This window comes from Phaseolus vulgaris, chromosome 1, assembly GCF_000499845.2.
Source record: "Phaseolus vulgaris cultivar G19833 chromosome 1, P. vulgaris v2.0, whole genome shotgun sequence".
In the NCBI taxonomy this organism is placed as follows: domain Eukaryota; kingdom Viridiplantae; phylum Streptophyta; class Magnoliopsida; order Fabales; family Fabaceae; genus Phaseolus; species Phaseolus vulgaris.
The window spans coordinates 4,373,102-4,386,877 of NC_023759.2; the positions used below are offsets into that span (position 1 = coordinate 4,373,102).

General features: G+C 32.2%; 1 protein-coding gene and 1 long non-coding RNA gene across 3 annotated transcripts; one reads left to right on the forward strand and one right to left on the reverse strand.

Moving 5' to 3' along the window:
- The first annotated feature begins 6,899 nt into the window (after positions 1-6,899).
- Positions 6,900-9,441, forward strand: LOC137816718 (L-type lectin-domain containing receptor kinase IX.1-like). Its single transcript, XM_068619990.1, has 2 exons — positions 6,900-8,248; positions 8,618-9,441. Exons 1-2 carry the CDS (start codon positions 6,900-6,902, stop codon positions 9,261-9,263), a joined length of 1,995 nt encoding a protein of 664 aa, XP_068476091.1. The 3' UTR covers positions 9,264-9,441.
- A 2,461-nt stretch (positions 9,442-11,902) lies between these two features.
- LOC137816719 (uncharacterized) lies at positions 11,903-12,586 on the reverse strand. Of its 2 annotated transcripts, none has more exons than XR_011081858.1 (2): positions 12,431-12,586; positions 11,903-12,301 (listed from the first exon to the last, which is right to left on the reverse strand). It is a non-coding gene; the product is annotated as an uncharacterized lncRNA (long non-coding RNA). The 2 variants fall into 2 exon arrangements; XR_011081859.1 differs by having other exon boundaries at positions 12,415-12,572.
- Between the last annotated feature and the right edge of the window lie 1,190 nt (positions 12,587-13,776).

The window sequence follows — 13,776 nt, forward strand, 5'->3', positions numbered from 1 at the left end:
ACCAATTTAGAAACTATTTATCAATAATATAAACTAATTTAGAAACCAACAATTTTTTTAATATCTAAAACGGTCTCTAATTTAATTAATGTAGCAAATAATTATTTTTGTCTCTAAAAATATGTTTCTATTCAATGATTTTTTTTGTAGTGCCTTGGTCACACAAATACAACACAAATTGGTTAAGGTACCAAAAGTTATTCGTTTTGTGGCCACAATGGTCACATTAATTTTATATGTTAATTACCATAAACATGGATTCTCACAAAATATTCCAAACAAGAACGGATATAATTCTAATAAGAAACTTTGTGGAAAAATTGGTCATACCGTCGATGTTTACTATAACAAACATAGTTATCCTCCTAGCCACAAATTCTATAACAAGAACGTCCATATTCACAATGTTGGACAACAAGTCACAAAGCAAAGAATAAGAAAATGGAGAAAATAGAAACTACATGTGCTTAACAATGAAACAATATCTATCACTTTATGGATCTTCTCCAATAGACCGATAACAAGAATAATGCATACCAACCCTCATATTAATCAAATTGGATCCATCCACTTTATACAACAAGGTAATATCAATATTAACTCTCATAAACATGATTGGATTATTGATTCTAGTGCAAATGATCATGTTTGTGTTTTTATAAATAATTTATCACATATCATGCTATTACAGCAATCCTGGTCAAACTCCTTACCGGACAACTTGTTTCTACCACACATTCTATAATTGTAAAATTTAATGACAAACTTTATCATCATAATGTTCTATATATTCCTATTTTTTCATTCAATGTTATTTTTGTATTCTTGATAACATCATCTCTAGAATGTGAGTTAATTTTCTCTGGTTATTGTTGTGTCATACCGGATTAGAAAATTGATAAGTGTCTAATTTCACTAATATTTCATATTAAAATATAGGCACTTATGAGGATTTATTGCTAATTTACATATAAAATAATCCCTAATTTATGAATTTATACCTTTTTACATTTTTTATGATCTTTATTTGAATAAGAGTATTTTATTCCCAAATTTGGTGTTAATTGCAGATTTCTAAGGAAGATTGTAGATTTGGATTAAAGATGAATGATTTGAGCTAAAAAGATAAAGATAGAAGGTCCCAGAATGTAAAAAGATGTAAAGGAAGATTAGGCCTTTTTTTATGTTTTATCATTTAGCCCATTAGCGCGACACAATAAACAACCTAACCCTAGAAAACTAGGATAAATAGAGGGCTAGAGGCTCAACCTTAGTGTGCCAGATTCAGAGGAAAACACCATAGAGTGAGTTGTAACCAATTGGGAGAATGGAGGGTGATAGAAGTATGGAGGGTGATATTTTAAATATTAATATTCAGTTCTTGATTGATTATTGGTATTGTTGTTTTACTTTTAATTTTCCGTGACAAATTGAGAATCTTAAACCTGACCGAGAGGTATTTTTAGGGTTCGGACCTAAACAACAATACTTAATAGGAATAGACTTGAAATGTTAATTGCTATTAAACGTCTGAGCTTCGTTCTAAGTTGTTCTTATAATTATGCGAGGAATCGATAGTTAGAGGACATTCTTAAGGATTTTATATGCGAGGAATCGATATAAATGATTTTTATACGGGCATCAATTTCAATCAAAGAACTTAATATTGACATGCTAATCAAAATACTTGAGAGTGAGAGAGATGAAACTAATCCTTATTTTTCCAATTGAAACAACTAATTCTTTGTTGTTTGTTTTCTTATTGATCAGTGCCAACACAATTAATTCAAAACTCTCCTTGTGGACTCGATATCCGTCCTTAGGGACAATTATTACTTTTGACAAACGCGGTGCACTTGCCATAAAAAGTCATCAAAAATCAAAGAGAGAATTGGTACAATTAACGTGTTTGTTGGACTTTATGTTCTCAATAAAAATAATGTTGCTAGTACTTTTATTAATTTTGTTATTATTGAACCTAATTGTAATACAAAGCACATTGACTCGTGCTACATTCAAATGGGACATCCTTCTATTTGAAAGACTTCATGTTATGCATACATATTATCCATGTGTTAACACTCATAAAATTTTTGTTTTCCATACTTGTAATCAAGCCAAATAGAGAAAATTATCTTTTCTTCTTAGTAACTCACATGCATTTAACACATTTGATTTACTTCACATTGATATTCGAGGACCCTGCTCTATCACTTCCATGCATGATCACAAATTTTTTCCCACTATCGTTGATTATCACACACGTTACACATGGGTTTTTTCGATAAACAAAAAATCAAAAACTCAAAAAAATTATAATTGATTTCATTAATCAAATTAAAAGTCAATTTTAACTTCATGTAAAAGTCATATAAACTAATAATGAAAATAAATTTCAAATAAAAAACTATTTTTCTTCTAAAGGCATCATACATGCATAAAAACAACCCTAAATCCTAAACCCTAAACTCTAAACCCTAAATCCTAACATTGTTGAAAGAAAACATCATATTTTTTTTATTTTTTTTTATGATATTCGGTTGGATACTTATTTCTCATGGCTGAAAAGTAAGTGGATCCACATTGGTACCCCTATGCAAAATGTCTTTTTCTTATGCAGAATTATTAGTATGGTTGATGAATGCAATTGGTTGATATATAGATAAAGTCTCTTAGTAGCATAGTAAGTGTAAGCACATGTGGATTCTAGGTAGTGGAGGATATTCTTTGGAGGGTTCTTCTCAGCAAAGTCTTGGTCTTTCTTTTCGTTTACCAAGGTTTCTAGATTGAGTGAGACTGCATACATCACCATTATCATTTTCTCTAAGCTCGTCTTCTTACCACTTCCGTGTAAACCTTTTCTTTTACGCCATCATTGGATTCACGAGTGGACAGAGAATAAGTGACACTATACGATGATGTTATTCGGGATGAGATATTACTAAATTTGATGGATGTGATAACAAAAATTATATAAATACATTTGTATCTTAAAAAATGTTTCATTTCTCCTGTAAAATGCTTCATATTGGTTATTTTAAACCATTAAATTTGTTACATATTTTCAAATTTGTAAGATAAATATATCTTCATCAAATTCACTTCATGCATGGTCTATGTTATGTGAGGAGAACACCATAGTATCATATCAAGAATGGGAGAGGGTCCATATGGGCCTTTATGTAGACTACATAATTAAGGTAGTTTATAGCATTATGGTCTCATATTCCACTTGGAATAAAAATCATTTTCATGATCACCATTTTCTATTTCATGATCACCATTTTCTACTTATTGATATTTTGAAAGAAAAGTTAGGTTCAAGTTACATCCTCAACTACCAAGTTACAAAAAGTCTATTAAAAATCCTTTGATTTTTTAGTATATTACAAAAAGTCTATTAAAAATCCTTAGTATATAGTGAGTGTTTTGTGATTCTTCTCATTTCTTTTATAAGTTCTCTATCTATCTCATTTATTGTGTCAAAAATATCCAAATTGATTCACATTTAATAAAATTCTTGATATATGATTATTTACATTTTATTTAAATATATCAAAATAATATTTTTTTTATCAGCAATTAAATAATGTTTGGTCCAATCCTCATATAGAGTAAAAGAGGTCAAATAGTATCTTTCTACGTATACAACAAAAATCAAAATGAAACCTCTTATTGTCTACCCCAACACTACCAACTAAAGAAAAAACAAAAAGATCAAGGTTCAACAGGTTCAACCCTTATAGTGACATTAAATCGAATACGTATATACCAAGGGTTTTAGGCACTAGTCAAAGAACAAGAAACTCACTGATAGTATCTTTGAAGAGATCCAAGACCAAACTTTAACATATGCCAGAGAAAAAACTTTAGTATGATCAACCACTTCACCTTTAAATAAACAATTATTCCTGTGTTTCCAAATCTCACTAACCAACTTTATCCAAACATTATCCATAATAAGATTAACTGAACTATACACATCCAAAATTTTGAAATGTTCAAAATGTGACCTAGGGACAATAAGATCAATCAAACTCACTCCTAATCACTCATACTCAACCTGAAAAATAAAAAAACCTTAATTATGATAGATAAAATAAATATTTAAAAAATAACAATTTCGTGTACTAAAAGATTTATTTATTAAAATATTTTAGTTATTAAGTATTTTATCTTTTGAAGTATTACTGAGTTTTATCATCTAAAATTTTAGACAAAAGCAGTCATGTTATTTGGATAAAAATATGGTCCTCCTAATCAAGTTATTTTGACACTCCAACCAAAATTTTGCTTATGAAAAAGAAATATAAACTTAAAATATAAAAGAATTTAAATTCTTACATTTTAAATAAAATTTGAAATTATGTGATTAAAATTATCATGAAATTCTTTTTCCTTTTTCTTACCATTCCTGAAACCCATGAATACATAAGTTACATGATATTGCACAATCATGATAATGTGGTTTTGTATTTTTTGGAATGTGCCCCATTAGCTATAGTGTTTCCATTTAGCATCTTCTGTATTGGGTGCTCACAATGGGGTCTTAAAAGTGAGAAAAGCTTGGAGGGTGTTATCTTATCTAGAATTATTTTTTTTTTCCAACTTTTACATATGTAAACAAAGATTGTCCACAAAACATGTTATTTTTTATTTACAAAAATAACACATGAGAATTGAGTTCTAAACTCGTATTTAATAATAATAAAACATATTCTACCAAAAAAAAAATTAATGATGTAATACTTTAATAATATAAAATAATATGTTAATTATTTTAGAAAAAAATTAAAGTAATTTATCAATATCTAGAAGATACAGACAAATGAACAATAATTTGTTATGTGTGTCATGTTCAAAGGTACAATAGACAAAATTCAGAGTTTGATATTCAAGAGTTACCCACTGTTCAACTACAACTTCTACCTATGTATACATGGTAAGACTTAATGATTGGTGGTGTGATGGTGGGGAGTTTCCAGCTCTCTATATTTAGAAGGCTTACGAAGTTCAATTTCATTCAGTTCAAAATCAAAATTATTGATCGACAATAGTAGAATGTAGACTCTTATACTATATTTTTTGTTTTCTATTATAATTAAAGTTTCCGATTAACATTCTTCATTTTAGCTTTCTGATTAAAGTTTTTGATTTATTTTTAACAATTTGAGTTTAGGATTTTATCAACTTAATGTTTTATTATGGATTAAATTTACTTTAATTATTTTTTAAAATAATTAATTTATATTATTTTACATTATTCAAGTATTACATCATTCATTTTATTAAGAATTAAAAAATAATTTTAATGTATTTAATTTTTAATTGTATATAATAAAAAATTATTATTAAAATTCAACCATTTTTTAATTATATATATTAAAAGAATATTTTATAAAAACTTACTTAGTTAAAAAATATTTTATAATTTTTTTTTAATTATATATAAAAAGGTTATAAATAATAAAATAAATTTATTTAATTTCTTCTCTTATTTTTTTAATTTTATATATTAAAAAAACGTATATTAAAAATATTATATGTTAAATATTATAAACGAATTTAGGTTTTATTTTTTTTTAATTTCATATATTAAAAAAACGTATATTAAAATTATTATATGTTAAATATTATAAACGAATTTAGGTTTTATTTATTTTAGTTTTATATAATTATATATTTTAGTTTCATATAATTATATATTTTAATATTTTTAATTGAAATCGTATACGTATATACGATTTTATTTTATTTTTAAATCTCCAATAATTGCGATTTTTTTATGGTAAAGTTGTGCCTTTTGTTGGTGATTTATCTATTTTCGAAAAAAATGTTTATTTTGAAAAAATCAAAAGAAAATTACATCATTTTAAGAAAAGAAAAACCCAATATTCATTCAAAGAAAAAAAAGGTATATTTAATATTTAAAAAGTATATGGAGGTGTAGAGGAAAAAATTAGATTTGAAGGGAGAATTTGCAGTCTTATAAGTCAACGTAATTACCTCCACTACAAATACTTTTCTATCCGGAATATCACTTTTGGTATTATTTAGTGGGTCTATGATGTGATGTTTATGAAGACTTTTGATTCATAATAATAATAGCATGACATTTTTTTCCACTTAGAAATGTTATTATTGTATTTTAAAATTTAATTTATTTTTATTTTATTAAGTAAACATAATATTTTATTATTGAATAGAGTTGTAAAATGAAAATGTCAAACCAACTTTATTCTATAATAAATAAGTAACCTGTGAACTATTTATATATTTTTTATAATTGACACGTCATTATGGATTATGATATTCTAAGTTAAGATATTTTCATGTCTACATCATTTGCATCATGTTAAAAATATTATTAAAGATAAAAAAAATAACATAAGAACATTATACAAAACTCATGACCATAAAAATAAAGAAAAACCTATATTTAGATCCCACTTCTAGAAAAAGAAATACTAATACCTACGAAACCAATTCCAAAATATTTCTTTCTACACCAGAGTTGTTTAGATGACTGATACAATCTTTCATTGCTGTTTTCTACACCAGATAGTTAAACTAATTAGCTGTTTTTCATTGCCTAACTTATCTAAGTACAAAAATTACACAAATATTATATTTAAAACAATATATTTGATAATATTTTAATACTATTCAATTGACATTTCAAGCTAAATCACAGAAAAAAAAAATAGTAGCACAACTGATCCATATACTACACTGCTCTGACACAGGATTGAGTTTGGAATATTTTTTAAGTAAGGTGAGTTTGAATGTTACGAATGCAAAAGAAAGTTATGGAAGGGGAGAAATTATTAATCATACAGTACTTGTATCTATATATATATATCTAAACAACAAGGGAAGAAAAAAAGTAGCCACTGAGAATGAGGTTGCTAGAGAAGGTTACAACTTTTGTTCTTCTACTCGCTCTTCATCCTCCTTTCCTTAAAACTGTAGAATCATTAAATTTCAACATAACAAACTTCAACGACCCTGAGAGTGAAAAAACCATGGCATACGTGGGTGATGGCCAAGCCACCAACGGCACCATACAACTCAACATTGTGGACTATCTTTTCCGCGTTGGAAGAGCCTTGTACGCAAAACCTCTGCACCTGTGGGACGCCTCTTCGAGTGTTCTCACAGACTTCACCACACGCTTCACTTTCACCATTGACAGAGCCACCAACGGCACCTATGCTGACGGTTTCGCCTTCTACATGGCCCCTCATGGCTACCAGATTCCTCCCAACGCAGCTGGTGGCACTTTTGCCCTTTTCAACACCACCTCTAATACCTTTATTCCCCATAACCACGTCCTCGCCGTTGAGTTTGACACACTTAATGGCACCATTGACCCTCCCATGCAGCACGTTGGCATAGACGATAACTCGCTCAAATCCGTGGCTTTTGCCAAGTTAGACATTGACAAAAACCTGGGAAAGAAATGTAACGTTTTGATAACCTACACTGCTTCCAACAAGACCCTCTTTGTGGCTTGGTCCTTCAACGGAACAGCAAATTCACACTCCAATTCTTCACTTTCTTACAAGATTGACCTCATGGAAATTCTACCCGAGTGGGTGGATGTTGGGTTCTCTGCTTCAACAGGCGAATTAACTGAGCACAACATTATTCACTCGTGGCAGTTTAGTTCAACGTTGAATTCCGATGCTACGGATAATTCCTCCGGTGAGGGGAACGGTGGGAACGGAAAACGAAACGTTTTGGTGATTGCTGTGGCGACTACTTCAACGGTCTTGGTGGTCGTGGTTGCGAGTATTGCAGTTTGGGCCATGATCAGGAGGAAAAGAAGGGATACGGTTGATGAGAGTAATGATGGTGAAGGTGGAGCCAACTCGGTTAAGTTTGACTTGGATAGGGCAACTATACCAAGAAGGTTTGATTACAAAGAACTAGTCGCAGCCACCAACGAATTTGCAGATGATAGAAAGCTTGGACGAGGAGGCTCGGGACAGGTTTACAAAGGGCTTCTGAGTGATTTAGGAAGGGTTGTTGCTGTGAAAAGGATTTTCGCCAACTTCGGAAATTCAGAGAGAGTTTTCATCAATGAGGTGAGGGTTATAAGCCGTCTTATACACAGAAACTTGGTGCAGTTCGTAGGGTGGTGCCACGAGGAAGGTGAGTTTTTGTTGCTTTTTGAGTACATGCCTAATGGAAGCCTCGACACTCATCTCTTTGGGGACAAAAAACCTTTGACCTGGGATGTTAGGTAAGTTACATACATTTTATGTTCTTGAATATGTTTTATTATCTGTTTGGAACATAATATATTTCAAGGACAGACTGTTCTCCTTCACTTAATAATATAGTAATTACCATGTGTTTGGCAACTCATCTGACACCAGTGGACGAATCCACCCCATGCTAAAAGAATAACTTCTCCATCTTTGGTTGCTTTGAACGTGAAAATAAGAAAATACATCATTAAAACATATACGCAAACATGCATTTAATTTCTTGCGTTGTACACATATTTACTTCCTACTTTCTTGTAATAGAGTAATTGTCTTATTCAACTGAAACCTTTTACTAGTATATGCTTCTGAATTCTCTCGTTTCATCTCAATTCTCCACACAGGTACAAGGTAGCATTAGGAGTGGCTGCAGCAGTTCGTTATCTTCATGAAGATGCGGAGCAGTGTGTTCTTCACAGGGATATTAAGTCAGCAAATGTGTTGTTGGACACAGATTTTAGCACAAAGCTTGGAGATTTTGGAATGGCAAAGTTTGTGGATCCAAGGTTGAGGACTCAAATGACAGGGGTGGTGGGGACTTACGGGTACCTTGCCCCAGAATATCTCAACGGAGGTAGGCCTAGTAAGGAATCAGACATTTATAGTTTTGGGGTTGTGGCTCTTGAGATTGCATGTGGAAGGAGGACTTACAAAGATGGAGAGTTTCATGTGCCTCTCACGAACTGGGTGTGGCAACAGTATGTGGAAGGGAATGTGATGGATGTTGTTGATGAGAGATTGAACAAGGAGTTTGATGTGGATGAAATGAGAAGCTTGATCATTGTGGGGTTGTGGTGTACTAACCCTAATGACAAGGAAAGGCCAAAGGCTGCACAAGTAATAAAAGTTCTTGAGCTAGAAGCGCCATTGCCAGAGCTTCCACTTGATATGCATGATCATCTTCCTCTAGTTAAATATTCACCACAAATTAATTCTCAGTGCATGCAGACGCTACCTTTCACTGACAGCTTTACAACTGTTGGACGTTAGTTTGCTATCCCAGCCTTTGAATTCATCTATTTCGGGAGGAATGAAGTTGTGTACTTTTCATGTAGATTTTCATTTCGGTTTGTGATTTCTGTTACTTTTGTGAGAAGTTGTTTAATGACCTGCTGTGTAAATGGCTGTGGAAGATAATTTCCTTAGAATAAAGTTTGTTCATGTTTAATGACCTGTTATCTGTGTAATTGGGCGGAAGATAATTTCATTTTGAATCAAGTTTGTTTCACATACTTAAGTCTTACACTAACCATGATTAACTCAATTAGAATTATCTCTTCTTCTTTTTCTCATACCTTTAAAGTGACAAATTTAATATTCTTGCGAGTCACCATAAATAATCTATCTCATCAAAGGGACTTAATATTAGTGTGGTAGTCCCCAATGAGGTAGTAGACGAGGTTAAAAAGGAAAAAAAAGAGTTGTATAATGTTAAAGGTGGATATGATTTAGTTAGAAGGAAAACTTTGAAATCATCCTCAATTTTAGTATTGCTAAATGGAAGCCTAACTCAATAGTTTAAACCATAAAACTTAAAGAGAAAGAGATCCTCTGCTTTTGTTTCTGTTTTTAGTACTAGGAGAAAGATTGTCTGAAATATTAAGGCTACTAAGAAAGAAATGTTTGAGGGATGAAGAAAGGGAGGAGGAAATAGTTTATATGCTGCGGTTTGCAAATGGTACCCTATTTATTTCAGAATCTAGCATGCAAAGTGTTCTAGTCTTGAAAAACATTCTAAGATGCTTCTAACTAGTCTTAGGACTTAATCAACTTCCTTAAAACTAAAATAAAGGAGTTGGGAGTACAAGAGGAAAGGCCCACCTCAGAACAGGTTATAATAATATAAAAAACAAGACAGTGTTGCTTCACATGACATCTTAGTAATCTCTCTATGGGAAAGAAAGTCTAGAGTAACATGTGCGTTAATTTGATCCTACATATGAAGTCTGTGTACAAACAAAGCAAAAGTGTTCACATCACAGAAGTAATAGAACCAAGATTCTAACTGGTCATGTTTAATGTTGGAGTTTATCTAAAGATAACTCAATATGCTATAACAGATATAGTTATTACCTAAACAATAACTAGAGTGCTGGGAACGTGCTCTTTTACACACTTTTGAACACACTCTGTTCGCAGTGTATGTAATTTCAATGTGCAAAAGGAAAGTTAGAAAGGAATAGATACAGCACCTAAGTTAGTGCATAAATTAAGTACGACCAAGCGCAGCACTTAATTCCACCTATGATACTGATCCTAACAGTGTAGAATTTCCTAAGACATGCATATAAATACAAATACACATTCCATGACAAAGTATACAACCTCCATACCTGAATGCAAGAAGAAAGCAGAGGACTAATAAAACTAGCAAAATCACATCTTACTATAATCTTTATGGTAAAACCTTAATAAATAAATAATATTTTGTTAGATGGGAGTTCCCTTCACCAGGTTGAGTTAAAATTAACACTGATGGTGTTGCAAGGGGTTCTCCTGATCTTGCGGCTTGTGGTGGTATTTTCCATGAGAATACGGGGGAGTTTATTGGTGGTTTCTCTGCTTTCCTTGATATTCAGACTGTTTTGGTTGCTGAATTTATGGAGTTATACATGTCATTAAATAAGCTCAAAAGATGAGTCTTACTAGTTTATGGTTTAAATGTGATTTTGTCTTGGTTTGTGCTGCATTTAATACTAGAACTAACGTTTCTTGAATTCTTCATAATAGGTGGAACATTTGTCTTACTTACTGTCAGGTTTAGGATTTTTCACATCTGTCGTGAAAAGAATGCATGTGTTGACAAGCTTGCTAAAGTAGGGTTTATTCATAGAGAATAATTTCATTGGTATAATAGGTTTTCATCTAGTCTTTTCTTAGACTTCTTTGTTAATAGGTATAAATTACCTAAGTATCGTTTTTGTCAGATTTTTTATATATAGGTCTTGGTCTAATCCTGCTTGAATTTCCTTATTTCTTTTCTTTCTTTCTTTTTTAATAATATTTTTTTCATGTGATGGTAGAAGATTGTAGTTGCGCAATTACTTAAGGTTTCAGCCTAATTGAGCCTAATTGAGATGTCAAGTTTCATAGTGATGTCTAACATGAAAACTTTTATAAAAAAAATATTTTAAAATAAAAATATATTAAAATAAATCATCAAAATTTATTTTATTTTATTTATTTAACATAAATTATATATTAAAAAAATATTAAATTTATTTTTATTTTATTAATTATTTTAATATTTTTATTTTATTATAAACTTAATTATTTATTACTTTAAAATAAAAAAATAGTTACATTTTATTTAAATGTAATAGATCAAAGTTTCTTTACCTTTGAGGATGGAAAGTCTGAGAAAAAATCTTTACTTGTTTTTCATAATTTAACGTATTGTTTTGCAAACTTTACTCGTTTTTCTTCTCTACATAACTTTCCATCAGCTTGAAACTTAGTGATCCATTTTCAATACAGTATAAATACACCAATTCATAGACTAGAGAAAGAACACTGGTTCCAATAATAAAAACTAATGATTAAAAAAAGCCTAAAAGACAAAAATGAATTGCAAGAACGCAAGCTTATGATAGGAAGTGAAGGGTAAACCCCTCCGTGCGAATCACAAATTAAATCTAATCAACATATGAGGAAACTGATATTGGTAGTAATGTCACACTTGTGTGACCTAATCAACAATAAACCTATTCTTACTAGATAAAATCTATAATCAAGGATTCAGAACAAATACCTTACCATAAACACACAAAAGATTAAGGCATGCATAAGTTAATCATAACAACCATACCAAAGTTCAAACATCCCACAAGTTAAGAATGTACCGGAAAAGCCCCAACATGAGCACGCACCACCAGAAGTTGATGGTTATAACAGCGCAAACAACTCCAAACTCGAGCTCGAGCTTGAAGACGAACAACCAGCGGATAAACACGTGCACCAAACGTGTCACCGGAGACACCCACGCAACAGGTGCAGTCTTCCGCTAGCTCATCAAAATGCCCAGACAGCTTCAGAACCGGCGAGACAAAAACAAGGAAGATACAATCAATCACTAAATAAATAAAGTATTCACGAACGCTGTAGTGGCGCGTGAGTGTTCTAGAGAGTTGCAGCGCAACACCTTTGGAGACTGGTACCGCAGCGTCGTCGGAGACTCGTGGCGCCGTCTGCAGAGGCTGAAGCGTTGCTTGGTAGCGTGAGTGTAGCTTGGCGCGTGAATGGTGCGTCCAGGGTTAACGGATACGAAATTAGAAAATGAAGAAGGGGCCAATCATGAAATGTAACTAGAGTGAGAAAGGAAAACAATAAATTAACTAAAATAAAAGATAATTTTGTTTCTGTGCACTTTTGTTATACAAATTGGTCTTATAAATATCATATAACAAATCAAGTGACACACATGTTTTTATGACAGAAAATTATTTTAAAGAGACAAAAAAACGTAATCAATAAAATGAATAAGCTCAATAATTTGTGTGGATAAATATATTGTGAATTTCTTTATTATATGTATCTTAGTATTAGAAAATTATTAAATAAAAATTAATTTTAAAAATATAAAATAATTATTATAGTAACTGTACTAGTATAGCTAGACGACACCGTGAGTCGGTCAGAAACCCTAAACCATTTGAACGTTCACCCCACGATAAAAAATGTCGTGTGATAACACGTGGTTGACCAACTCATGACGATGAATCATGGGTTGACTAAGTCAGTAGGGTAATCCATAATTAAAGGTTATTTAGCACAACCCTAAACACGAATCAATCTCCTAATCCAGCCCATCAACGAAGGCCCATTAAGGTAATATAAATAGCACAGATTCCAAGAATCAGGTACGCGTCATTATCTACAGTACTCTAACAACCAAGTGCTGACACCTTTTTGATTTGATTGTCGGAATGCCTTCTGCAAGTACCATCTGAGCTTGTGTCACCGGACGACCGAGAGGAAGAGGAAGGAACTTAAGGAGTAGGAAGCTGAGTGTGGAAACAACCGACCGAGAGGAGGAGGAAGGAACTTGAGGAGTAGGAAGCTGAGTGTGGAAACGATCGATCGAGAGGAGGAGCCGACAATCGTTCTCTGGGACCCAACACCCGTTCGAGAACAATTGGCACCCACCGTGGGACCGAGAGAACTGGTGTGAAGAAACGTTAGTAGATGGTATCAACCCAAAGCATGACAAGCGAGAAGATGCCAAAGGCAGACCAGACGACAATGTTGATGACTTTGCATAAGGAGTTGGCTGAAATGAAGACGACGCACGAGGAAACCACCAAAAAGAACGAGGACGAGATGAGGAACCTCATGAGGGAAAATCAGGAGATGAAGAAGCTTGTGGAGGGAGGATCGTCTGTTGATCCGACCAACTAGGTTGAAAGGTCTTTCGCCACCGCTACCGGCCCCAAAACCAATGGAGAACTGAGGAACAAGATCCTTACCTTGGAAATGGATGGTGAGTCTCACCCCAACAAGTCGT

Excerpts from the sequence above, each read along its gene's own strand:
- LOC137816718 (XM_068619990.1), top strand. The coding sequence starts at position 6,900 with ATGAGGTTGCTAGAGAAGGTTACAACTTTTGTTCTTCTACTCGCTCTT. Across the intron at positions 8,249-8,617 it reads CCTTTGACCTGGGATGTTAG|GTACAAGGTAGCATTAGGAG; the intron begins GTAAGTTACATA and ends TTCTCCACACAG.